General features: G+C 50.2%; 1 protein-coding gene across 2 annotated transcripts in view; it reads left to right on the top strand.

Moving 5' to 3' along the window:
- The first annotated feature begins 5,038 nt into the window (after positions 1-5,038).
- The window catches only part of SH2D4A (SH2 domain containing 4A), a 57,259-nt gene continuing 34,572 nt past the window's right edge, over positions 5,039-27,725 (top strand). For both annotated transcript variants that reach the window (XM_060086035.1, XM_060086034.1), the window contains exons 1-3: positions 5,039-5,219; positions 21,543-21,702; positions 22,978-23,149. In XM_060086035.1, the coding sequence (XP_059942018.1) occupies positions 5,039-5,219; positions 21,543-21,702; positions 22,978-23,149 (513 nt within the window). The remainder of the gene's footprint in view (positions 5,220-21,542; positions 21,703-22,977; positions 23,150-27,725) is intronic.

The following is a 27,725-nucleotide window of genomic DNA, read 5'->3' as shown; positions in this document are numbered from 1 at the left end:
TCGCCGCGTTTCTTTCATTTTCTCCCCCCTCTCCGCTGGCTTCATCTTTTCCAGCCTTTCTCCTCCTTGGTCCTGGCTTCCTACGAAGCCACACCCGTACGGACAAGCGCCGGAGAGTTTGATAATTTACTTCAGGTCAACAAAAGGGAAAGAAAAAAAAAAAGTGAGCTCCAGCGACGCCGGAGCAGAAGCTCAGCCCGTGCAGCTGAGAAGGTCCCGCCCGCCTGCCTGGGCCCCACCTGCCAGGACGCCCGGCGCCTGGCCGGGACCCGCCGCGGCCCGCGGGACACGCGTGGAGGGATGAGCCCCGGCGGCCGCAGGTGCGGGCGGCCCGGGCGGGCCTGGACCACGGGCGGGGCGGGCGGGGACGTGCTCGGCCCACACCTTCCCCTCCCACGCGCCCGACGGCCCCGGGCGGCCCAGCCCCGCATAGGCTGGAGGCGGCAGGGAAGGGCCGGGAGGAGCCAGCGAGCGCGGGGATTCCCGCGGGTCAGGGTCCCGCCGGCCGGCCCCACGCTCCTCCACCCGGCGGGCTCAGGTGCGGGCGGAGCGGTGTCCGGTGTCGGGTGTCCGGTGTCGCAGCAACGGCGGGAGAGCCGCGGCGCTGAGGGCCGGGCCGGTGGTCGTGGTGAGGGGCGCGCGGGGCCGCGGGGCGCGCGGGCAGCTCCGGCTCCGGGCCGGGTCCCCGAGGGGCGCGCGCGGGGCTGCCCGGGAGGGAGCGCGCGAGCGGCGGGGTGGGGTCGCGTGGGGGTCGCGGGCGGGCGAGGACGGCCTGCCGGGCGCGCGCGGGCCGGGCGGCGGGGGCGCTTTCCTCCTTCGAGGGCGCCGGGGGCGCGGGGGGAAGGCGCGGGGCCCTGGGTGGGCGCGCCGTCCCCGGAAGACGGGCCCGGACGGTGCTGCGGCCCGGCGGTGACCTTCCCCCGCCCTCGGGCTCGCCGGGCGCCCCCGGGGTGTCGTGAGGGTCGGCGGCGAGTCACTGTGCAGGTTCGCTCAGAGTCGTCTTTCCCCCGCAGGAGTCACAGGAAGGAGGCAGGCGAGCTCCCCTCTTTCTAAACTTAGTCCCTGCTCGCCTCCTAAAGGGCTTTGTTTGACTTCCTGCTTAATAGAAACAACGACTTGGATACAGTTTTTTGTTTTTGTTTTTGTTTTTGTTTTTTTTTTGAGTGAAGAAGTAAGTGGAAGGCGTATGCGGGCGTAGATCTGGCATGAGTGGAGTTGCTGGGTAAATCCGGGTACAGTGATTTCAAATTTCTGAAGAGCGGTGGATATTTACAAAATTTACCAAATTTCTGTCACTCTTGGCAATTGATTTTATCCTCAAAGATAGCCCTTGTGCAGATAGATTAATAACATAAAGTTGAGTAAGATAACTGAAAGTCTGAAAACAGAGCTGGCTGTTTTAAAAGAATTAGGATTCAAACTATATTCTTACCATTGAAGTGATACCGTTTTTTATTGATTTTTATTATCACACTATTTTTATTATTGATTTGGCTGTATCTCTGGCATTTTGGGTAAGGTCTCAGAGTCGTTAAAAATACAATTAAAAAAATAGGACAGTGGCTCTGGAAACTGTGAGAGCTAGGCCACATCTCTGGGCATCCTGAAAAGACAACTGTGACTCCTTAGAAATTTATTTTTGGAAAAAGTAGCAGATGTGGACTTGTTGCTTGTCATTTCTGTCTTTTACGAAAAGTGTTGTACGAGAAGAAAACCGAGTTAGCCGAGCTTTCCTTTTCACTGGATCTTGCGTAAGTGGAAGGCTGCTGCCCTCAGTGTGTTAGACACGGAAAGTCACGCCTGTTTGAATCAATAGCAGCACTGATTGTCCGGGGTAAAGTGGGGAAACCCTGGTCAGTTAATTTCCTCGTTTCTGCTTCCTCTACCCGGGCTCCACTTGTCTCCGTAACTCCCCGCTAGATTATAGGGCCTAGACCTCAGATTACAAAGAGTCACAATTCAGGCTCATTTCGCGGCGAGGAAACTCACTACAGGGAAGTGAAGTGACAGCCCAGAGACACACAGCCCGCAAGGCAGAGCTGGCCGTCCCGTAAGCGGCCTGAGCTGTATTTGAGGAAGGCGTTCGTTCACACCACTGGGAGTCCACAGCCTCAGCGTGGCAGGCAGTGCATATTATTCAGCAGCCTCGCCCCACAAGAGTGTTGTCAGCTGGGTCCCCAAGTTTCCTCTGAGGACAGAGGGAAGCCAGTGTCTTTCCCTTAAGGTCCACTAGTTATCTTTAATGCCAAAAAAACCCATGTTTGCTACAAAAGGCGAAACAGCACAAAATGGAAGCTGTGAGCGCTTGAACGTGTCATCCCCGAGGTGCAGAGCGGCCCTGCACCCCTCGGTCCGCCCGTGTTGCTGCCAGGGACAGCGGAGGGGGAGCCAAGGAGACTGAGTGCCCGGTGAATGCCGTGGGCAGCAGCATCCACGCCTGGGCCGGCATGGCGGTCATTTCCCGCTGTCCTTCCTGGCGTGGGGGCTTTTCAATACCTGGCCTCCCCCGAGCTCACCTGCAGTTGCGGGGGTGAGGCTTCTGTCCCCGAGAGGGACCCTGCCTCATGCGCTTTCGGTTCAGCGTTTCCGCTCTCGCGAGAACTTGCTGGTTTTCATTCTAAAACTTCTCCAGTTGTACCGCATCCCGATGATGCTCTGATTCTGGGCTCACAGACTCTGCTGCATTGACTTGGAGCCAGACCGCCCGGCGTACCCCTTTCCATCTTCTATAAAATGGGGATAGTGAGGGACTGAACTCCAAGATTATGGCGAAGATTCATTAGTTACTGCATGTCAAGCGCTCAAGGTAGTGGCTGCGCGGCAGGTGTCAGCACTTGTGACCAGGAGCGCTCTGGGTGGGGAAGTGGGGGGGTTATTTGGCCCTTTCAGGGTTTTAGTTTTTAGGCTCAACCCACACTGTCCCTGTTGCTGCGAGTCACCCGATTCAAACTGGGAAACAGAGTGGAAGCCTCCAGCTTCACTGGGCTGTTCCCTTCCCCATGTTTAATTTCTGTGGAAGTCAACCCCTGCTCAAGGAATGTGCCAGCATAAGGACATTTACCGGAATGTCAAGGACTCATTCACTTTGGTTTCTTACCACTTGGTCTCGGAGCACCAGAGTCCAGTGAGCTGAGGACCTGCATTCTTCCTGCGGTTCTGACACATACAGATAAGAGCTCAGCCTCGGGAAACCTCCCTTTAGTGTGGATTTAGTTGACCCACCCCTGGAGAAGCTGTGAGACCCAAGAGTCAAGAAAGCATCGCAGAACTTCAGTACTGTGGCCAGAACTTCAGTACTGTGGCCATTACAGCCTTTGAAGATCACCTCAAAGCAAAATACAAAGCTAGCCAGGGAGCCTGGGGCGGGCATGGCTGACTGAGTTAAAGTCAGACGGTGCCTTTAATTTAAATTTTCTCTTAACGTTGTGTTCCATTTGAGTTTTGGTAGTTGAATGCCACAGATTGTAGGATGCAGTTAGCGGGAGTCGTGGTAGCCTCAATAAAGGTCCCTGCTACACAATGACTCGTTAGTGAATCGAACTATGTGTTGTGTATGCAAACCACTCTGGGTACCCTGGCTCTTGGGCTGTTGCTCATGCTTGTTTCTGAAGACTGGTGTAAATGGAGAAACAGATGCATGAGGAGGAGTATGAAAAGGTGAAGCTGCAGGGGCCTCCCAGGGGTGAGAGGGGCATCACAGTCTGGCTGGAGAAGGACCAGGTGATGGAACTGGGAGAGCCATGGTGTGGCTAAGTGACTAGTCTGAGGTTTAAGAGCATTTGAACTTAGTTTGGAGAAAAAGATATTTGAGAGGGCATGGCTAGGTGGTGGGATCATTGAGGCATTGTGAGCACAAAAGGATTCATCAGTTTCTTAGACCATAGGTGATCCTGGAAAGTCAAAATAAGTAAGCTTTTCTTGTGTATCCTATTACACTGGAACCAAATAAACGTCTTTTTTTTTTTCAGAATGGAAATCTATACATTATTTCCTTCTGATTACAAAAATATGAAGGTTTGGTATATTTTTTTAAATAGACCAAATAGAAACGTGTGAAGTAGAATGAAACCGCAGTGGGGTAGGCACCCCCATGAAACAACCTGTGTGCTTAGGTCCAAGGTTCCTTCCTCTGAGAAACTCTCTTACAGAGCCAGGACCCTTTGTGATGAGCCTGGTCACCTCCACTCCCCCAGTTTATCTGGTCTGTAAATTTAGACCCTATTAAATTAGGTTATCTGGAAGAGGTACACCTAAAACCTGGTGACCTTCCAAAATGTACATGAATGTTCTCTCCTGCACCTGCACATGAAGATGAAAGTACATAATTGTGTTTATTTAGTGCTACTTTTAAGGAGAAATGGGAAAATGGCACTGTGGTCTAATTTTTATTTCTTCTTTTTCCTTCCTTGAGCATGGCTTAGGTTTGGTTTGGGTTTGGGTGGGTAATTCTGAGAAATCCCAAAAACGGTATTTCCTTTTGAAATAACTTCTTTCAATTTTTCCCTGTGCCTTTGTCTCTTTAACTCGTAGTGGTTTGTTGGGCTCTGAGGTAATAGTATGTTTGCTTAGTTGGGAGAAGGCCAAACCTCTGCTAATTTTTTTGTTTCCCTGAGATTGACCTGTAAAAAGTTAGGGTTTTTGTTTTGTTTTTTGATAAAGTATCTTTGGAAATTACAGGATTCAGGTTACACAAACTCTTAACAAAGCTTGCTTCAGCTTTCTTGTGAAATGAAAAGCGATACTGTATTTCCTCCAAGCTTTATTCCTAAGCCTGTCCTGGCCCCATGTCTGCACATTTTAACACTTTTTAACACGCCCTGCATTTTGGCTGTTGCTCTTTGCAGGTTCACGAGTGGCGTTCTGGACAGGATGCTTGGTGCCGGGAACCCAGAGCCAGTGTGTTGAATTACTGTCCCAGCCCCTCCAGTCTTGGGGAAGGTCTGTGGGTGCCTCCCAGGGCCAGCCCAGGTGAAGGCAGCCCTGGAAGCCATTTTCAAGAACTTTTGCCACAGGTGTAAAAGACTCCAGCCTTGCAAAGATGCTGAAACAGATACTGTCAGAGATGTACATAGATCCTGATCTGCTGGCAGAGCTCAGCGAAGAACAGAAACAGATCCTGTTCTTCAAGATGAGGGAGGAGCAGGTCCGCCGATGGAAAGAAAGAGAAGCAGCAATGGAAAAACAGGAGTCCTTGCCAGTGAAACCCAGACCAAAGAAAGGTAAGCGGAGCCCGCCTTGCCTGGGAGCCTGCACATGGGATGCCTCCCCGCTCGTTCCCACGTTTCACACCAGTCAGAAGCAAGCCAGGTGCGAGGTCCAATTTGGCAGTTGGACCCTCAGTGTTACTGAGATTTTAATGGTGCAGTTTATTGACTTGAAGTCTCCATGCTCGTGCATGTACACACACACACACACACACATGCACACACATGGCAATTACCCCGGAGTTGTGAGGCCAAAAGCAGATCTCTTACTCGAAACCAGACTGATCTTAAGCTGCAGTAAAAAGTCACCCGTGGAGCTGGACTTGAGGGGAATTGAGGAAGAGTTCTATCCCCTTATTGTCACAGACAACTAATATTCTGCTACCAGCATACAAAGTCTTTGTGTCAAAATCTTTGTAGCAATGCTGTTTGCATTTCCTAGATTCTAAGAGAGATTTCTTTGAGTTTTCTTTTTTAGGGAAATTCACTCTTAAAATGCAAATACTACTAACAGGAAAAAAGTCATAATACTAATTTTTTAGCGTGAGATTATTTTTCAGACGTACTACGTCTTCCTGACTCAAGGAATCCCTGGTAACTTGAGAAGGCCTTTTGGGACCATGGGTGAGGAGGAATTCCTTGTACATCAGGCTTAAAGCATATACACACACAGATGTGGAAAAGCACACATTAACACCCCCCCCACACACACACATTCTGTTATGGATGAATACCTATTTTGTTTTAAAAAAAGCACAGTTTTTGGCTTTAAATTGTCACAGTGTGATGGGGAGCCTTTATTGAGTAGTAGTCAATAGAAAGTTAATTGGTCTTAGTGATTTATTCCGTGCCACCTCTTGCTATCATTTTGAAATTGTTAAACTGGGCATAGTTCAGAAAGCAAACCTGATGTCTTTACAGGAGATGGAGCCACATTTGTGCTCTGGGTGGGATCACCTCTGTAGGAGAGCATTACATTTTCTCTTAAAGGCAAAATGCTTGTAGGTTTTGCCTCTTTACTTTGTATTTACTTTTTTTGTTGTTTATTTTTTGCGGTACGCGGGCCTCTCACTGCTGTGGCCTCTCCTGTTGCGGAGCACAGGCTCTGGACGCGCAGGCCTAGCGGCCATGGCTCACGGGCCCAGCCGCTCTGCGGCATGTGGGACCTTCCCAGACCGGGACACGAACCCGTGTCCTCTGCATCGGCAGGCGGACTCTCAACCGCTGCGCCACCAGGGAAGCCCTGTATTTACTTTTAAAGTTGCACTTGTTCACTTATCAGTGTTTATGAAATCCTATATTTGGGATGCTTTTTCTGTAATAAAATGTTATCATTTGGAAAAACAACACAGTTTTCAAGGTCACTTACAGAGAAGTATTCAAGATCAATCTCTCTTCATTTTTCATTAAGCCAGGAAAAATTAAATTTGATAAAACCATTCAGGGTTTCAAAGATTGAGAGCATGAATCTAACTTGTATACACAGACTCAAAAAGGAAATCAGTTTAGTGACCTTTACCTTGTACTGCCTTTCATTAAAACCTTTTTCCAATTAAGCCTTTATTTTTCTTTTAAATATTTATTTATTTGGCTGCGCCGGGTCTTAGTTGCTGCATGCAGGATCTTCGTTGCTGCGTGTGGAATCTTCGTTGTGACACGCGGGATCTTTAGTTGCAGCACGCGGCATCTTTTAGACTTAAGCCTTTATAGTGATACGGAAATAAATATGAGTATCTCATTTATTATTACTATCATCAATGGCAGCTATTTATTAAACACCTGTTTTGTCAGACACCACGCAAAGCACTTTTACATACATTATATGTCATCTTCACAATATTTCTGCAAAATAGGTATCAATTGTCCTATTTTACAGATGGAGAAACTTAGAATCAGAGAAGTTCAGTAATAAATGCAAGGTCACACCACCAGTTAGTGCCCAGATCTGCTGGGTTTCACAGTACCCTACACTCTCCAAATAGATACGTGTTTTTCCTTCTAGAGGTAACGCGTCCAAACTGAAGCATGAGCTTTGATCTTTCTGAACTGGCTCCTTCATCTCCTTGCATCCTTCAGTCAGAGTTTACCAGGTATAACCAGGCCGCTGGGCACCATGCTGGTTGTGAACATAACACATCAGATTATGGTGGTGGGTGACTCTGCAGCCTGGTGACAGCAGAAGGGGTCTTGCCCCTGGAATCGTCGGCCCGGGCTCTTTAAAACACTTTGGGCTTCTGATGTTTGCTGAATTGTTCTCCTCGTGCTGACTTCAGACAATAATTTCCGTTTCTTCGCTTAAGTTCTTCCTTTGCAGGGTTTGAATCTAGCTCTTCAAAAACCTATGTTACTTTATAAGTTAAGTGATCATAGAAAAGGTATGTTGATTTACACGGTGGAATAGGTGTATAGCAACATACTGTTTTAATGATCACTTAACTCATCTAAACAATACAACCAACTAGTGAATGTGACAGAAGAAGCAGATTCACAGACGTAGAGAACAAACTAGTGGTTAACGGTGCGGGGGAGAGGCAACGTAGGGGAGGGGGAGGGGGAGGTACAAACTACTGGGGGTAAGACAGGCTACAAGGGTGTAGTGTGCAACATGGGGAATAGAGCCAATATTCTGTAATAACTGTAGATGGAGTGTAACCTTTAAAATTGTATAAAAATTTTAAAAAGTAAATTAAAATCAGAAAAGAATCAAAAGAAAAAGGTGAAATGAATTTTAATATATTTTATTTTACCCAAGATACCCAAAATATGATCATATCAATATATAATGAATATAAAAGTATTAATGTGGTATTTTGCATTAATTTTCCTCCCGCCAAGTCTCTGGTCATTTACCTGTCTAGCACACCTAAGCCCAGAGCAGCTTCATTTCGTGTGCTCAGTAGTGACCTGTGGGCAGCGGCCACCAGACTGGACCCTGCAGCTTCTGCCCTCTCGTTACGCCCCAGCGGGCAGACGAGGTCCAGAATTTCTGTCCCTCTCTAACAATCATATTTTCACGCTACATTTCGAAATGATTTGCTGATCTATTACTGAGTTAAATCCATACTTCTGATTGTTTTTTAGCCTCTCCTACTTTAGCCTGAGGATTACTGTAAGGTGGACAGGTTCCTGGGATACACAATATGCTAGTATCACTAAAAGTCTAGTGATGCTTTTTGAAAACTCACCACAGTAGGCAATATAGAGAAAAAAATGACCGGATGACAGTGAAACAACTGCTAAGTGGTGAGCTAGACTGGTAAAGGAATGGGGTGGACATAGATATATTTATGAGCCAAGAAAAGGACAAGCTCAAAGCCACAGCCCCGCTATGAACCACTAAGGAAAAGTAGCACTTAAGTCAGCCAGACCGTCAAGGAGGAACACATGCTGAGGGCTCGACAAGCAGCAGCTGCGGCCTCCTTCAGCCTGGGGAGCCCCAGCCATGACAACACGGCCTTGACTCTCTGTGGCTTGATCACCAAAGACCGAGCAAGATGAGACACAGAGGAGACCTGTCTTTATAGGGGAAGCGGAGAAAGACTCTCAGACCTTTTCCTTTTCTGTAGTCACAGAGGAACCACTGTGGTGCAAAACGTAGTGTTCCAAGTGTTAAATTTAAGGGAGTAATGAACTTCTGTTGTGAAAAACTGATAGAACTAGTCTCGTAGCATTGTGCTCAGAAAAGATGTTTGGTATGTTTTTGGTGTTCTTAAATTTACCGAGACTTGTTTTGTGGCTTAGCACAAGATCTATCCTGCAAACCATTCCATGAGCACTTGCAAAGAATGTGTATTCTGCTGCTTTTGGATGGAAAGCCCTCTATATGTTCATTAAGCCTATTTGGTCTAATGTGTCATTTAAGGCCTGTGTTTTCCTCATTTTTCTGTCTGGCTGATCTGCCCATTGCTGTAAGTGGTGTGTTAAAGTCCTGTACTATTATTGCATTACTGTCAATTTCTCCCTTGTCTGTTAATATTTGCCTTATATTTTGAGATGCTCATACGTTGGGTGCATATACAACTGTAACAATTGTTATATTTTCTTCCTGGATTGATCCCTTGCTCATTATGTAGTGTCCTTCTTTGTCTCTTATAACAGTCTTTATTTTATTTTAGTTTATTTATTTATTTATTTATTTGCGGTACGCAGGCCTCTCACTGTTGTGACCTCTCCTGTTGCGGAGCACAGGCTCCGGACGCGCAGGCTCAGCGGCCATGGCTCACGGGCCCAGCTGCTCCGCGGCACGTGGGATCTTCCCGGACCGGGGCACAAACCCGTGTTCCCTGCATCGGCAGGAGGGCTCTCAACCACTGCGCCACCAGGGAAGCCCAACAGTCTTTATTTTAAAGTCTATTTTATCTGATATAACTATTGCTACTCTGGCTTTTGTTTTGTTTTGTTTTGTTTCCCATTGGCATGGAATACCTCTTTCCATCCCCTCACTTTCAGTCTGTATGTGTCTCTAGATCTGAAGTGAGTCTCTTGTAGGCAGCATATATACAGGTCTTGTTTCTACATCCATTCAGCCAGCCTTCGTCTTTTGGTTGGAGCATTTAGTCCATCATTTACAGTTAAGGTAATTATCAATATGTGTGTTCTTATTGCCATTTTGTTAATGTTTTGGATTCTTTTTTTTAGGTCTTCCCCCCAACCCTTTCCTCTTTTGTTCTCTTCTCATGATTTGATGACTGTCTTTCTGTTATGTTTGGATTCTTTTTTCTTTTTTGTATGTATATCTATTATAGGTTTTCGGTTTGCTGTTACCAGAAGGCTTTTGTATAGCAGCCTATATATATATATATATATATATATATATATATATATATATACGTGATTCTTTTAAGTTGCTGATCTCTTAATTTCAAATGCATTTAAAAAACCCTGCTTGTGTACTTTCATCCCTCACAATTACTATTTTTGATATCATATTTTACATCTAATTGTTTTGTGTACCCCTTAACTGGTTATTGTGGATATAGATGATTTTACTACTTTTGTCTTTTAACCTCCTTGCTAGCTTTGTATGTGGATGATCTCCTACCTTTACTGTATGTCTGCCTTTTTCATTTTATAATTTTCTTGTTTCTAGTTGTGGCCTTTTTTACCTAGAGGAGTTCCTTTAACATTTGTTGTAAAACTGCTTTTGTGGTGCTGAATTCTTTTAGCTCTTGCTTGTCTGTAAAGCTTTTGATATCTCCATCGAATCTGAATGAGACCTTTGCTGGGTAGAGTATTCTTGGTTGTAGGTTTTTCCCTTTCATCTCTTTAAATATATCGTGCCACTCCCTTCTGACCTGCAGAAAAATCAGCTGATAGCCTTATGGGACTTCCCTTGTATGTTATTTGTTGCTTTTCCCTTGCTGCTTTTAATATTCTCTATCTTTAATTTTTGTCATTTTAATTACAGTGTGTCTTGGTATGTTCCTCTTTGGGTTCGTCCTGTATGGGACTCTCTGTGCTTCCTGGACTTGGGTGACTATCTCCGTTCCCAGGCTAGGGAAGTTTTCACTTATTATGTCTTCAAATATTTTCTCAGGCTCTTTCCCTCTCTCTTCTCCTTCTGGGCCCCTATAATGAGAATATTAGTGCATTTGATGTTGTCCTAGAGGTCTCTTAAACTGTCCTCATTTCTTTTCATTCTTTTTTCTTTTTTCCTGTTCAGCAGCAGTGATTTCTGCTACTCTGTCTTCCAGCTCACTGATCCATCCTTCTGTATCATTTAGTCTACTATTGGTTCCTACTAGTGTATTTTTCATTTCAGTTATTGTGTTCTTCTCTGTTTGGTTGTTCTTTATATTTTCTAACTCTTCTGTTAAAACATTCGAACTTCTTGCTCTGTGCATCCAGTCTCCTCCAGAGACCTTTGATCGTCTTTACGAGCCCTACCCTGAACTCTTTCTTGGGTGGATTGCCGACCTCCACTTCACTTGGTTCTTCTTCTGAGGTTTTATCTTGTTCCTTCATCTGGAACACATTCCTCTGCTGCTTCACTTTGTCTAAGTTGTGATTTGTATTTTTATGTACGTGGTAGGTTAGTTATGTTTCTCGGCCTTGGAAAGTGGCCCTCTGTAGGATATGTCCTATGTGTCCCAGCAGTGCACTCCCACCTTGTCACTCAAGGTAGAGGCTCTAGGGGTGCCCCCTAAGAGGACTGTGCCGGCCCTTCTGTCAGAGGGGCTGAGGATGCGGGCCATCTGGGAGGCCTGGTTGGTCCTCAGGCCCTGCCTTGTGTGGATGCTGCTGGCTGCTGTGTAGATGGACCTGGTCCCGAGGTGACTGGTTGAGGAATCCTGGGGGGCCCTGGGGCTAGTGCTGGCTTACTGGTGAGTGGAATCAGGGTACCAGAGACTCCAGGGGGGTTACGCACCCACTGACAGGTGAACGTAGGTCCTGGCGCTAGTGCTGGATTGCTGGCAGGCAGAGCCAGGTCCTGGAGTCTGGCTGCAGGGCCCAGGGATCCCAGAACTCATTTCAAATCATTGGTGGTGGGGGAGCCAGTTGCTGGCACAGTTGGGTCTGGGGTCCGGGGTGTCCTGAAGCTTGTGCTGGCCTGGTGGTGGGCAGGGCCAGGTTCCAGCTGGTCCCACAGTAGGGTCTGGTGAGCTGTGGCTGGGCTGGATCTGCAGGCTTTGGGATCATAGTTTTGTTGCTTCTGGTGTCTGCCTGCTGGCCAGTGAGTCTGGTCTAGAGACCAGTGCCTGCTTCCTGGAGCGAAGGGTCAGTGCCTGCCCACTGGTGTGTGGAGTTAGGTCTTGGCCCGCCGGTGGGCAGGGCCAAGCCTAGAGGTGTGTCTAGAGTCAGCTGTGGGCTCAGGAAGTCTTTAGGCAGCCTGCTTATGGGTGGGGCTATGTCCCCATCCAGTTGGTTGTTTGGCCTGAGGCATCCCAGCTGCCTACAGGCTGTTGGGTGGGACCAGATCTTGGCGCTCATGAGCCAAGATGGCAGCCGCCGACAGCAATGTTCTCACAATAGAATGTTCCCAAATATGTCTGCCACCAGTATTTATGGGCCCAGGGTGATCCGTAGCCACCCCCACCTCTCTGGGAGACTCTCCAAGACCAACACGTAGGTCTGGCCCGGGCTCTTATCAAATTACTGCTTTTTGCCCTGGGTCCTGGTGCATGTGAGATTTTGTGTGTGCCCTTTAAGAGTGAAGTCTCTCTTTCCCCCACTCCTGTGGGGCTCCCAAAATTAAGCCCTGCTGGCCTTTAAAAGTCAAATGCTCTGGGGGTCATCTTCCTCCTGTAGGAACTCTGGGCTGGGGAGGCTGACGGGGGCTCAGCACGCTCACTCCTGTGGGAGAACCTCTGCAGTACAATTATTCTCCAGCCTGTGGGTCACCCACCTGGAGTACATGTCTCGTTGTGGCTCCTTCTTTATGTCTTTAGCTGTAGGATATCTTTTCTTGAAGGTTCTGGTCTTTTTCATCGATGGCTGTTCTGCAGATAGTTGTGATGCTGGGGTGCTCGTGAGAGGGGGTGAGCCCAGGGTGTTTCTACTCCATCATCTTGGGCAAACTCCTCTTTTGATTTTTTTTTTTTTTTTTTTTTTTTTTTTTTTTTGCGGTATGCGGGCCTCTCACTGTTGTGGCCTCCCCCGTTGCGGAGCACAGGCTCCGGACGCGCACGCTCCGGACGCGCAGGCTCAGCGGCCATGGCTCACGGGCCCAGCCGCTCCGCGGCATATGGGATCCTCCCAGACCGGGGCACGAACCCGTATCCCCTGCATCGGCAGGCGGACTCTCAACCACTTGCGCCACCAGGGAGGCCCCTCTTTTGATTTTTTAATTGGGCTACTAGAAAATGTATAATTACAGACAGAGCGCCCATTGGACAGCACTGCTCTAGACGGTAAACATGGCACCAGCCAGCACTGATTGAGCTGACGCCATGTCAGACCCTGAACTCTGAGATTAAATATATCATCTCATTAAATAATCACAGCCAGGCCTGGAGCTGAGTTACCGTTCACCTTTTACAGGTGAGGAAAGTGAGGCTGAGGGACCTTCATAACTTGCCCAGGGCAGCAGCTAGTAAGTGACCCTGAGTCTGACTCTCCCGGAGCCAATGCTGTTGACAAACATACCACCTGTTCAGCTTACCTGGAGCTTTGTCTTCAGGTGCCCTGCTCGCGTCTGAACACGTGCTTGCATCGGCATCCTGCCATGGAGCATTTATTCTGTAAGATTCTCTCTGGTAACACACACAAAGGAGGCTGCCTAGCAATGGACCTCTCTCCAGCTGACAGAAGCCTCACGCAGGAGGCTGGGCTCTGGGCACAGTGTGTGGTACCCGAGAGGCTCCACGTGTGCCCCTGAAACAGACTCGGGCTTGTGAAATTTCATTTGTGGATTCTCAGGCAAGTTCCTTTATGCAAAACCTTCCCTTTTTCATGAAATGATGATAAAGCCTTGCTTTGTGCCACCTGCCGTGTCTGCTTCCTCCTCTCCCTTCATTCCTGACCCAGCACGTGACCTCTGCTGCTAGAGTCACTTCTTACCTCAGTCGGTTCCTCAGCTGCGTCTGACCCTGTGCGTTGCCTCTCAGAGTCTCTTGTTGGTGTCACGGTCACTTGCTGTCTCCATGACTGCTTCTTTTTCGTCTCTGCCTGACCCTGAATACCCGTGTTCCCCAGGGGAGTCTCACTCTACCCCGGTGGTTGGTAACCTTGAGGTGGGATTGGGGGGCGCATAGACTCCGCGGAAAACTTATGAAAAGCTTGGACCAGGAAAATGCACACGGAGGACGCTTCGTGTAGAGTTTCCCAATGTTCACGGTCTCCCTGAGGCTCATTCACAGACTCAGAGACTAGCTTAAGGTTAGGGTCTCTATTCTCTCCCTGGGGCATCTCTTCTGCTTTTATGCCAGACTCTCACACCCGTATTTCAAAGCCAGACCTTTCACCTGAGCTTTGGTTTCCATGTCAGTTACCCAATGAGCATCTCCGCTCGGAAGACCCTTAGGCCCTGCACACTTGATGCAAAACCGAGTTCATCAGCATCACCACGGTTCTCCGCACCCCCAGGCCTGGTCCTGCCTCTCAGTCTCCACCATGATCTGTGGCCCTGAGTCACCAAAGCCAGAAACCCGGGAGTCCCCTGGTTACTCCTGACCTCACTGCACCCCACCTGCTCCATCCCAGGGAGGTTTTCCCCACCAACCTGCTTGTCTGTTCGTGTGTGCCAGCCAGAAGCCTTTATTTATGTTGTTTCATTTAATCCTTGCAAGAATCCAGGGAGGTGAACGTTGCCCCCCTTATTCTTACAAATAAGGAAACAAACTTGGAGAAGGTAACTTGTGTGGGTCACCGGTGGAATCAGGGTTTGAACTCAGGTCCAGATCTACTCCAGGTCTGTTCTGAGCCACTGGTCCCGGCCCTGTCTGTGCCCCTGACTCTGGGCCGGGTAGTGTAACGGACTTGGTGCCTTGTGCGTTGAGCAGCGGATGCAGATGCTCACTGGCTGCCCTCCCCTTTCACCTCCACGAGCTGTGGACTCAGCGGGCCTCCCTCCTGGCTCACCTTCTCACTTGTCTGTGCCACCACCTGCTTCCCTGGACCATGGTGCCATGCACATTCTCCAACTTCCTTCCTGTCCTTTTGTCTCTATAGTAAGCATACATATTTTTGAAGTTTTAAAAGACGGGCCTGTGTTAGTCACTGCAGCGTTATTACCCAGGTGAACTTCAGGAAGTGCCTGTAGGACTGGGCCTTGTTCTTCACTAAGTGCACATGAGGCTGCAGCTGTCCAGCTCTGCGGGGCCACGAGGGCACATGACAGTGACCCCACACCCCGCTTGCTCAGCAGAGCCCTGCGTCCTTCATTTCCTGCCATTCCTGTTGCTGGGTTTCCTTTTTTTCTCTCAAAAGTATTTCCGTTTGGACAATGCATCAGAGGTGGCTCTAAACACAGGTTTTACCATCTCACAGCCGAGTTTTGAATTCTGGTTCCAGTTTCACCACCTCTGTGATCTTGGGCAAGTTACCCTCCCTAAGCCTCAATTTCCTTGTGGTCAAGTAGGGTTCGTAACAGCCTCGGTGGTGCTCTAAGTATTGCAAGGCAGACCTGGCACGGGCATCAGTCAGAAGGGACATGGCCGTAGCACCCGAGTCCCAGAGGCCCCACCGGCCAGGCATTCATTCACCCTTTGGTTTCTGGGTTGGAGGCGGGTGACCTAGAGGAGCGGCCAGAGTGGTGGGAGAGTCCTGGGATGTTGTGAGTTCAGGGAGCATGCGGACACGGCAGCCTGGGGTTGGTAGGAGCCCTGCTTCCGTCAGCCCTGGTGTAGTTCATGCATGATGCGTTAGGGGCCCTGGTTCTGTTGTTCTTCTGGCTTCTGTTCTCCAAGTCCGTGGTCTTCTCTCAGTGGGGGTAGAGCATGCGATTCTCCTTCTCTCCATCCCTCTCCCTCTCATGCACATCTGCTACTGTGCTCGTCCCTCCAAGTGGATCAGTCGGAGTGGAGACCAGGTGCTGACTCTGAGGCACAGTCATAGCCCCAGGGGTCGCGTTGACCTCAGTGGAGGAGACGACCCCGCTGAGACCTCCGGGCGCTGCCTCCTGCCCCCTGCGGGCCCGACACGCGCTGCATGAGCGGCGTCACCCTCCCCCGTCAGAGCGGAATGGGCCTGGCCATGGCCTTGCCAAGGACGTGCGTGACCCGTCACTGTTTTTGTGTGACATTCTACAGCACTGCCTCTTGAGTCCCTAAGAGCAAACTTGAGAGCGCTGCAGCATAGAAACATGAGTCGAAGACTGGGAAACAAGCTCATAATTCAATGGAGGCGCTGTAACAGGTCCCTCTCTCACTGTCCTCTGAGTTGAAGTCAACAGGAGGCCCAGGACACCTGGAGAGCATTAAGTCAGGACGAGTTGCAGTGCCTGCCCTGTTAACACCCATATGCTTGTACCTTTACCCTAAGGAGGCACACTGGGGCCTGAACGTGGTTCCGTGCAGCCACGTTTCAACTCTAAGCAGCCGAGCTTTTCTCTCTCCTCAAAAGCACCCTCTTTCCCTGCTCTCTCCTATCCCTGTGTCCCCATCCCCGGCCTAGTTCCTGGCGTCCGTACTCCTTCCCCTCCCAGCAACCCAGTTGAAGCGTCCACGTTCCCCTGAGCGCCTGGGCTGCTCTGTCCTGCCCGCGGGCGCAGCGGGTCGTGGCAGGAGCTCAGTGACGCCTGCTGAGCCCCGCCGAACACTCTTTGCTCCTCCCCTGGTAACTTGTGCCCAGTCCTTTGTGTCCCCGTGCAGCCTGCCCCGTCTGTCTGAAGTGACCGTCTCTGAGGTCAGAACCTCTCCTGTCCTGGAGGCAAGGCATCCTCCCTACTCTCCTTCCAGTTATTTAGGAGTCAGAATTCCCTCTCCCTCTTTTTCCTTTTGAATCAGGACTCTCCTTCCCCTGTCTTTCTTTTCTTCTGTGTCCTGACAAAGCACATGCTTTTCCAAGGGTCTCTCCTGGGTTTCATTCTCCGGACCAGCGACGTCCACGATGGCATCTGTAAAGTAATCCCCACATTCACACTGTGCATCCCGACCTCACTCTAAACTTCAATTCCATGTTTCAGTTATGTGCTCAACCTTGCCATCTGGGTTTCTAGTAAAATTGAAAATAGTTTATTCTTCGTTTCCCAAAACGTTCACTACCTAACTCCTCAAACACATGTATTTTTTTTCTTTTCTTTTTTTTTTTTTTTTTTTTTTGCGGTACGCGGACCTCTCCCTGCTGTGGCCTCTCCCGCTGCGGAGCACAGGGTCCGGACGCGCAGGCTCAGCGGCCATGGCTCACGGGCCAAGCCGCTCCGCGGCATGTGGGATCCTCCCGGACCGGGGCACGAACCTGCGTCCCCTGCATTGGCAGGCGGACTCTCAACCACTGCGCCACCAAGGAAGCCCCCACATGTATTGTCTTGACGTCACTGTTTATCATCCCACGTCCTCAAACCTTCGGCCTCATCTTTGAGTCCTTCCTTGCCTCGGCCACCCAGACGCCATCTCCCCGTTGGAGGCCGTCTTCCCCTCGCGGAGGCCTCACCTGGCCGGCCTCACCCCTCTTCTCTCCACCCTTTGTCTCCTGCAGCATAATTGTACACCCGCTGCACACCGCCTGGTCCAGGTCCTCCCTGCGTGCGGACGCGCTGCAGGGCTTCCTGGTCCTGGCACCCCCTGCACAGAGACTGTCCTGGACTCTTTTTATAATTGAAGTCGAGGTGATATACAATACTGCGTTAGTTTTAGGTGTACAACACAGGGTTTGGTTTTGGGGTTTTTTGGCAGATTAGATTTGGTTATAGATTATTATAAGATTGAATATAATTATACAGTAGGTATAATTATACAGTACAATAATTATACAGTGCTATATGGTAGGTCCTTGTTTATCTATTTTATGTACCTGTTATGTAGTTTGTATCTGTTAATCCCATACTCCTAATTTATCCCTCTCCCCTTTAGTAACCATAAGTTTGTTTTCTATGTCTGTGAGTCTGTTTCTGATATGGATTCATTTTATGGATTCATTTTAGATTCCACATATAAGCGATATTATATAGTATTTGTCTTTCTTTGTGTGACTTACTTCATTTAGTATAATATTCTCTAGGTCCATCCATGTTGCTGCAAATGGCAATATTTCATTCCTTTTTATGGCTGAGTAATATTCCAGCGTGTGTGTGTGTGCGTGTGTGTGTGTGTGTGTGTGTGTATCACATCTTCTTAAGCCATTCATCTGTTGATGGACACTTGGGTTGTTTCCATGTCTTGGCTATTTTAAATCATGCTGCTATGAACATTGGGGTGCATGTAGCTTTTTGAATTAGAGTTTTCTCCAGATATATGCCCAGGTGTGGGATTGCTGGATCATATGGTAGCTCTATTTTTAGTTTTTTAAGGAACCTCCATACTGTTCTCCATAGTAGATGCACCAATTTACATTCCCACCAACAGTGTAAGAGGGTTCCCTTTTTCTCCACACCCTCTTTAGCATTTATTATTTGTGGACTTTTTGATGATGGCCATTCTGACTGGTGTGAGTTGGTAGCTTATTGTGGTTGATTTGCATTTCTCTAATAGTTAGCGAAGTTGAGCATCTTTTCATGTGCCTCTTGACCATCTGTATGCCTTTTTTAGAAAAACATCTGTTTAGGTTTTCTGCTCCTTTTTTGATTGGGTTGTTTATTTTTTTGATATTGAGTTCTATGAGCTGTCTGTATATTTTGAATATTAACCCCTTGTTGTTTGTATCACTTGCAAATATTTTCTCCCATTCCATAGGTTGTTTTTTCATTTTGTTGATGGTTTCCTTTACTGTGCAAAAGCTTATACATTTGGTTAGGTCCCATTTGTTTATTTTTTGCTTTTATTTCTTTTGCCTTGGGAGGCTGACCTAAGAAAACATTGGTACAATTTATGTCAGAGGAGGTTTTGCCTATGTTCTCTTCTAGGAGTTTTATGGTGTCATGTCTTACAGGTGTGGACTCTTGCTTGGTCACTCAGACCGAGAACATGGAGCTAATGCTTTTTGAGCACTCGTCATGTGACAGGCCTGTGAGTTCAGACTCATTACCTCTGTTTTATCAAAGAGGGAACTCTGGCGCGGAGAAATATTGTGATGTATACATGGTCACGTAAAGAGTTGGTAGAAGCACTGGGATTTTAGTACCACTTTCTGGCTTTATGCAACACAGGGCCTACATTTAAACCCTTCAGCCTGGTGTCTGGGACCTGTGCCAGGTGGCCAGCTGCTCCCCCTGCATGATCCTCAGCCCACGGCCAGGTGGCTTCTAAAGCCTGTCGGCTCTGGCGGAGACCCTTGTTCCCCATGGCCCCGTGTTGATTCCCTTCTCTGATCTTGGTCATGCTGTTTCTTGTGTCCAGCACCAAACCCACCCCTGTTCTCTGTCCAGATTCCATATCCATCCCCCCACACTGAACACAAAGGACTTCTTATTTCTTCCCTGTGCTTCTGAAGCACCCTCCGTCCTCCGAATCCTCGATGGATTAAATCTCTCGTGGTTACAGTGTATGTCCCCGGCCCTCCACACGTCCCGCAGCACTTCAACACCCCTCCCTAGTTACTGCGAGTTTTCTAGGTAACTAGTTGGTCAGCACCTGCCTCCCCCAGCTAGAAGGAGGGACTGGTCTGTCTTGTTTGTAAGTGTTCACGCGTGTCTGCCTCAGGGCCTGGCACATAGCAGATACGCAGTGAAATCCATTAAGTCCATTAAGTCAGTGACCTACCACCCTACTTTTTCTCTCCCAGGCTCTGGGTGACCTGCAGGAGGAGGTTTCACCCCACATCTCCGCAGCACCCAGCTCTGCATCCTGCCAGCGTTAGGAACGCAGTAGGGTTTTGTGGGAGGAGCTACACAGAGGCCCTGCTAGCCCCCCTGTCTTGGTACGAAGCAGAGGGCACCAGGCCGACCCTCACCTTACTGGAATGGTTCCCCCTCCCTGGGTTCAGGGAGCTGTGTGGGCCCCCTGGAGGACCCCAGTGTCTTCGGAGCAGGGACCTCTGTCAGGGCCGCTACATCTGACACGTCCTATCTAATCCCCTTTCCTCCTGCCCCAAAGCCTCTGCCTCTTTACCGTCACCCCCCCTCCTTCAGAGGCGTCAGCACTCGGTCCTCTCCTTTGCTGCCCCTCCCTTTCCTTTCTGAGGCCCTCCTGTGTTCACAGGGTCTCTGGGATTTCGGTCCCCCCAGAGCAGGGCCCTCCCCTCCGAGAGTCATGCCCCCGCCCATCCCCCGCCCATGCCCACTGTGCTCTCAAGGGGACACGGCTCGGGGGGCAGCGTGGGTCGCTCTCCTGAGCAGGGCTGTGGGGACCCCTGGTCCCCTCCTGCGTCCCCTGGCTCTTGGCCTCTCTCCTCTGCAGCCACCTTCCTCCTGCTGCCAAAACTGGCGGTTAGACGGTTCCTTAGGTGAAGGTTGAGAGGTGGGCCTAGTGAAAATATTTTTAGCTGCCCTAGAGAGGTAATAAAGGGGTTCTGTGAGGTCTGCCAGCTTTCCACAGTTAATGAACCAGCGGGCATTTCCTCAAAAGAGCCAGAGCTGGCTGGGCCTCCCCCGGCCCCCAACCCCCAGGGCTCACCTGGGACTGACCCTCCCTCACACCTGCTCCACCTGTGAGCACAGAGTGTTTGGCTCCTGTTGTGGAGAAGACTGTGACCCTGCCCCCCTCAAATATCCTCTTTAGAGCACTGTCCCCAGAACATCTCTGTGGCCCTGAGGAAGGTGGAAGGTGCCCAAAGAAAGAGCAAGCCTGGCCTTGAGCAGCTGCTTTGTTAATGTGTCCTGAGTCCACAGCGCGTTGGACAGAGTTGCTTTCACTGGAAACCGTCCTCTACTTCCTGTGACATGGCCACGGCCCGGCCTGCTTGCCAGCAGCTGCCCATGTCACACACTCAACACCACTGGCTAGGGTGGGTCCTCAGGCCCAGGCATCTTGACCAGCCGTGGACCATGATAGCCCTGGTGAGTCCCCTCTGGGGCCTTCAGGTTGAGGACTGCCCACCCCCTCTCCTGGGAATGGTCCACCGTCCCAGGTTTCAGGGAACATGACCTGTGTGGCCGCAGCTCAGGAGCAGGAACTAGAGAGAATGTAACACAACCCCTGCTGGGAGCAGGCGTGAGCTCGGTTATTCAAGTAGCTTCCCCGCGTCTCACACTTCGGGCGTGTCATCTCTCAGGGGCTGGCCCGAGTCTCTGAGCTGGGCACATCCGTCTGTCAACAGCTCAGAGGGACGGTGGCGCCAGCCTCTCCTGTGAGCCCGTCACGTGTTGTGTGTCCGACACCTGGGGACCTGCCTGCGCGGCTGTCGCCGCCTCCCCACAGCCATCCTCCTGAGTAGATGTTAGCATTCCCATTTTGCAGATAAGAAAACTGAGGCTTAGGGAGATTAAATAATTTGTCCAAGTCACACAGCTAAGTGGCAGGGCTAGGATTTAGACTAAAGCCGGTCTGACTCTCAAGTGTTTGCCTTGTGCTCAGCAATGAAACCTAGAAATGTAGTGGACACCCCAAGCCCTGGAGCAGCCGGGTTGCAGGGAGATTCTTAGGCTGTAGATGTTCTGGTGCCTGATGCTGCTTTGTTACCCTAAAGATAATTCAGACAACGCCTGCTTTCTTCCCATCTCGCGCCTTCACTTAGAAAAGGGGCACCACATACGTCATCTTTTCAAACAAACATGCTGCAGCCACTGACGCTGCCCTGGGAATGCTGCTCATTCTGAGTAGGTTGGACGGGCTTTGCCCCATCTGACTTGCAAATACTTTAATGATGGAAAACATCCTAACCCGTGGCTAAAGATACTTGTTCATCCAAATTCTGTTTTGCCTGCAGACAACGGCAAATCGGTTCATTGGAAACTGGGAGCCGACGAGGAAGTCTGGGTGTGGGTGATGGGTGAGCACCACCTCGATAAACCCTACGACGCGCTCTGTGATGAGATCCTTGCCCAGAGGGCACGGCTGAAGGCGGGGCAGGAGGTGCGGGAGCTCAGGTACGAACCCGCAGGCCCGTGAGGGACTGGCCAGGCGCCACACAACAGGGCTGCGAGGCCTCTCGCTCTCAGACCCGGTGGGGGGCCAGGTGGGACTTGAGGACGCACAGTGACTCCCAGTTTCTGGAACGTTCCTTCAGACTTCCCTTCATTTTCACAGCGCCACCGTGTCGGCCGTTTCGCTTTCCCGCTTGGGCGTGGGGGTGGTTCCCCGGTGACCCCGGGCTTCCCTAGCCTCGCGCTGGAACAGTGCAGCTGTGGGAGGGGGTGAGGCGCGGGGACCCTTCGGGCTTCAGGCTCCGGGGGCCCTGGAGGAAGCGGGCCCGAGGGTGCTTGTCTGTGCTGGGTGCTGGGAGCTCGGGGATGGGCCAGGAGCTTGTAGTCCAGGAGGAGAAACAGGCAGACACACGGGCTGTGGTGTGCGCTGGGACTAAGGCCAGGCAGAGGGTTCCCCGGGCCCATCGTCCTGATCCACGGCGGTGAACCTTGACAGGTAAGTAGTTTTCCAGCTACAGAAGGTCAGGTAGGACAATGCAGGCAGAGGGTTCATCAAGACCGCTTGATGGAGCATGTATGGTGCTTTGGGTGATGGTGAGTCCTTTTGCCTGTTTGGGGTGCACAGCGGTGAGGGGGGCCGTGCTCTGAAGCGCCTGGAAGGCCAGGTTTAGGAGCTTGGACCTTATTCTGTGACAGTGAGGAGGTGGTGAACGAGGAAGCGACATAATCAACTGCAGAGACAGGAAGGTAGCTTGGGTGGGAGCAGTGAGGCAGGGGATGGGTCCCCTGTGCTGGGCGCCAGGGTGGCCTCTGCGAAGTGTTGGCAGCCCCGTGCGAGCGGGGAAATGGGAACAGACACGTGGGCCTCTCTTCCGTGCCGCAGTCCTGTGACTTGACAGCCGTAAGTGGGCACACAGAGAGAAAGGGACTCTCTGCTGCTGATGACACAAAGGCTATGTGCTCTGGCTGTTTAGCTTCTGAACCAGGAGCCGGGCAGACCTGGGTTTCAGTCCTGGCTGCTGCGTGGCCTCGGATGAGTGATACCATTATTTTGAGCCTCTTACAGCAAAGCAAGGATAACAGCGCCTTCCTCGCAGGGTTCTTATGAGGATTAAGTTAATGTCTTTAAATACCTAGCAAAGGGCTCGGCCTACCATCAGCGCTCAGTAAATGGTACCCGTTACTGGTTTCCACGTAATTTGAATGCAGACCTCTACTTTGGGAAAGCTGTCTTTGTTGAAGGCTGTTTTTGATGATTCCACATTTGTTTCTCTTCAGAAAAACTCAGTCCAGAGAATTCACCAGCACCTTGAAACCAAAGTCACACTCCTCCGATGTGCGGGCACCAGGCGACCGGGAGCCTCGGAGCGTGTGTGAGAAGGCGGCAGAAGAGGGGGGACACGGGCGCGGCCGCGGGCCAGCTTCACCCCGAGAAGAGGAGAAAACGCCCGTGAGTCTTTCCTGTCTGTAACTGTGCGGAATTTTGTGACGGGGGAGATGAAGGTATTGGGGCCACTGAGAGTCAGGATCCTAAACTGGCTTTTCTGGGACAAATCCCTCCCAGCCTGAAGGCCCTGCTGTTATCCCTTGTTGGGAGATTCGGGGGGTTGTCTCACCTGCTTTTTCGCAAACAGTATAAGGCACCCTTTTCCACGGGAGAAGGTGTGAGGAAAGAACTCTAGATATAAAACTGTGCATTTTAAGACATTCCCGGGGTGATTTTTCCGTGTTGTGTGCCTTCTCTAATGGCTCGGCAGACTCCTCCTTGAAGGGCCAGGTGGTGGGCCATGGAGCTTCTTGGGCCCTGTGGCCTCTTTCGCAGGTGTGCACAGGCTGTGGCCACTTACTCACCAGGACGGTGGGGGCCGGGTCTGGTGCTCGGGCTGCGGTTTGCTGGGCCTGCCTGTAACACGGGCACCTCCGGGACCTAGATATGTCCCATTGGGTCTCCCCTTCTGTTGAGGACAAAGCATCAGTGTCTCTTGGCTTCGTAGGTTCTGCCTGGGATTGTGGAAAAGCTGTTGCCTCAACGCAACAGCATTCTAAACTCAGAACTAGGATGACTTCTCTTAGGTCAGGTGGTTTAAAAAGCTCCAACGTCATGTGCGGCTTGGATTAGGGTTTGGGCGAATAGTGAAACTATATGGTGAAGTGTTTCTTCTGCCGACAATTTAATTACCCTGAGAACTAACGGGGGCTTTGCAGCTGTGTGGCTTCCGTTAGGTCTCTGGCTCTATGACGCCGTGTGTGCTCTTTACCTCTTGGAGGCTGTTAAGTGGGAGGTACGTTGAGGAGAAGATGCCAAGATTGATGGATTTACTCACGTGATGAACAAGTCCCCGTTATGTGCTAGGCTTGAGATGATAACACAGGCGTGAAAATAGAATCACTGCTGTCGTGAATTTCGTAGTTGGGGAAGCAGGGAAAGACTTCACATAAAATGTCATTTCAAACGATGGCAGTGCTCCAGGACTGGGGTATGTTTCTGTGCCTCTCTCACCCCAGGACGTGAGCATTACCGGGGCGTGCATAATGGCTTTGCAGGGGACTCAGAGCTGGAGGTGACCACAGAGGCTACCTGGGGCTAGAGGTTCCAGCAAGGGACAGTTGGGCAGGGCTGTGTGGCTGGAATGCAGAGGGAATGACAGAGTGAGGGGCTGGGCAAGGCCAGGCAGGACAGGGTCTTGGGGGCGACTTACGTGTTCTGACCCTTTGTGCGAGAACAGCTGGAAATTGTCAGTGATTTTTGAGCAAGGGGCTGACCTAAGCAGATTCATATTTTGAAAGGAACTGATCGGGCATCCCAGTGGGCAGGGGAGTGAGGTTTCTAGCACAGCCCAGCTTTCCAAGGTTGGATGCCTGGGGGTGTGGGTGTGTCATCAGTATAAACAGGAACGAACTGCTGGAGCAGTTGCTGGTTTTAAAGAAGATGAGTCTGGTTTAGAAACATCAAGGACTTGTCATGCTCCTCCAGGTGGAGATGTAAGTTGATTTTATACAAAAGAATAAAACACACACAGTTTGACTTGGCGTTCACAAAGCTTTTCCTCATGGATTCAGTTCATTTTACAACACAATGCAAATATGATTTCTTTTGTACAGATGAACAAGCTAATGGCCAAAGAGAGATTGATTTGCCCCCCATATCTCAGAAAGTCCTCATTTTTGTATATCTACTTGAGCTTCCACTCCCATCATAACTTTGATGTACTTAAAACAGATTCATTGTCTTCTCCAGATCTGCTCCTTGGACAAGAACTCTAGTGAGAAACCAAGGCAGGAGCTTTGGAAGTCACCCAGTGCATGTTTCCAAATGCAATCCAGGCTTGCGCTGTAAAGATTTCTGTGTTTCGGCCATAATTTAACCATAGTATCTAGAAGGATATTGTCATGTCTTTAAAATTGCATTGTCTACACAAGGCCTAAAGTATATTAAAAGGAAAAATCATCAAGCCATTTTTATTGACGTTAGTGATCATAATGCTTATCTGAATAACCATGGGAGGATTTAAAGAGCCATCAATTTTCCAGAATTATAAAAAGTATTCAAGGAAAATCAGCTATAGATTTACTAAAATAAAATGGTCTTGTTGGACTTGGAATGAATTTCCACATGACAGATCATCACCAGAAAATGTGCCCCATATGCTCAGAAAGTTCTCCGGACCTGAATCTGAAAGCACTCCTTACTGGTCTGATCTAAAATCTCTGAAGGGCTATGAAGAAGAGATAAAAGTTAAATTCAACCCAAGTGTTGATGTGCCTTCAGCATCATGGAAGCACTTGTGTAAGAGTCAGTCACTCATAGGAGGTGGTGCTTCTTAGTTAATGCTTTAACTGGGGTATAAGCGCGGACTGGGTTTCTGCATTTGTATCAGCCAGTGTGTTTTCAGCTCTGCTCTGATTATCTGGTGAGTGGAGGAGAACATGTAGTCAGGGACCCCTTTGGGCCTGTGTAGGACTTGGGGGCCAATCCCACAGTTATTCCTTCATTATCCTTCCTCTTTACCCACTCATATTTTGAACAAGATGAAATCAGCTTAAAAGAATGCCAAGGCCAGCTTCAAGAGGAGAAAACAGCACATCCTAAGAGCATAGCCAGGAGCCTGGGATAGTCTTTGGTGAAAAGGCAGATTTGCTTTCGTGCGGGTAACCGGGGTGATCGCGGCGAGGGGGAGGAATCTGACTCTTCACGCGCACGCATCCCTGGACAGTTGCCAAATGACTTAGATGCGCCGTCTCACTCCAGCCTCACAGCAGCCGTCGGAGGCGTGAAACAGGGTCTGTTCTCCGAGGGGAGGAGGCAAGAGCAGTGGCTTGTGCAGAGCCTGTGTTAGAGGAAGAGCTGGGCCATCTCGTCTGCCCCGGGGATGCTATCATGGCTGCATCGTCACCATCACACTGCTGGCAAGAGAGGTTTTGCTTTTGTGCCCCCAAAGCAGGAGTGCTTTAGACCCAGATACTGTTGGCTTTCAAATTAAACAGTAGACTTTTCTTCTGTAAGAAAACATGGAAAAAGAGAAAGAGGAGAGCGGAGAAACAGACGCAATGAGATCTAACTGCCTGGACCCCTGCCAGGGCGGATCCACGGCAGCGTCCCCAGAGCTCGCGCTGTGGCCCTGCCGCTGCCTTGGCCAGATTCTCAGAGTTGCGTTTGCCCTGCGCGTGGCAGCACTGAGTCTGTGCGGCAGGGTTTCTCCCGTGGGCTAGTGGACAAACCTCAGAACTTTCAGAGCCTCTGTCTTCTCACCTGTAACAACTGGGAATTAAAAATACCTGCCTTGTTTTATCTCGTGGTTTATTTTGTAAAAATTACATGAGATAATATGTTTGGAAATGCTTGGAAAACTGCAGATCCCACTACAACTCCAAGGGGTTATCTTAGCCAGAAACACGCGAAGCCTTGCCTGGTCTGCGTGACAGTGTCCTACACCCGGCCTGCCCTGCGAGCACCCTGCACGGTGAGGCCGACTGAGGTGGATCGGTCCTTCCGTGAGCTAAGGCTTGTCGGGGGCTCCTTACGTGTAGTGATAGGCATTACGGGGCCATAAGGGAGGCACCCGACTGGGTCTTGGTGTCTCAGGACTTGGGAGAAAGAAGGGACACCCCCTGGAAAGCACTGCACCCAGTGAGGCCGGACAGAGTCAAGTTCCTGGTGGGGAGGGTGGGGCTGGCCGGGCGAAAGAGGGGCTGGCCTGGGGGGGCGGGGCTTTCCCGGGGGCGGGGCTTACCAGGGAGGGCGGGGCTGGCCAGGGAGGGCGGGACTGGCCAAGGGAGGCCTGGGGGCCAGCAGGGTGTCAGTGGAAAGTGAGTGAAAGCACCTTGAGCCGGTCCAGGGAGGGAGCGGCCTGACCCAGGCAGGGCTTGGCTGGGACATGGGGAAGGCGCTTTGGGAGGCTGTCTAGAGGCTGTATCATGGCGGAGGAATCAGGCTTGTCCTGTTTAGTTTTGTGTTGCTGCCGTAGCAAATTACTATGAACTTAATACCCACTTGTTATCTCATAGCCCCCAGGTCAGAAATCTGACATGGCTTGGCTGGGTCTTCCATTCTCACGAGGCAGAAATCGAGGTGTTGGCTGAGAAGGGATCTTATCTGGAAGCTTCGGGAAAGAATTGTTTCCATGCTTATTCAGGTCATGGCGAATGAGCCACCTTGAGCCTTATCAGCCTGGGGACAGTCCTGGGGCTGCCTGCCTGCCTTCTCGTGCCGCCAGTGTGGCCCCTCCCGCAGAGGCAGGTGGAGTCTCTCTCCTGCTTAGAATTTAGAGAGATGCTAAGATTCTAGACTTGACCTTCTGCTGCATCTCTCGGACTCCTGCTGGAGAAAGTTCTCTGCTTTTAAGGGCTTATGTGATTAGCTGAGGCCAATAGAACAATCCAGGAAAGTCTCCCTATTTTAAGGTCTATAGCTTATAATGAATACCTGCAAACTTCCTGTGTAACATAACACAGACACAGGTTCCGGGGGATGAGGGTGTAGACATTTGGAGGCTACTCTACCTGCCACACCCTGTAGGCGGTGGACT

The sequence above is a fragment of the Mesoplodon densirostris genome, chromosome 20, assembly GCF_025265405.1.
Source record: "Mesoplodon densirostris isolate mMesDen1 chromosome 20, mMesDen1 primary haplotype, whole genome shotgun sequence".
NCBI lineage: Eukaryota > Metazoa > Chordata > Mammalia > Artiodactyla > Ziphiidae > Mesoplodon > Mesoplodon densirostris.
This window is presented reverse-complemented; position numbering and strand designations above follow the sequence as displayed.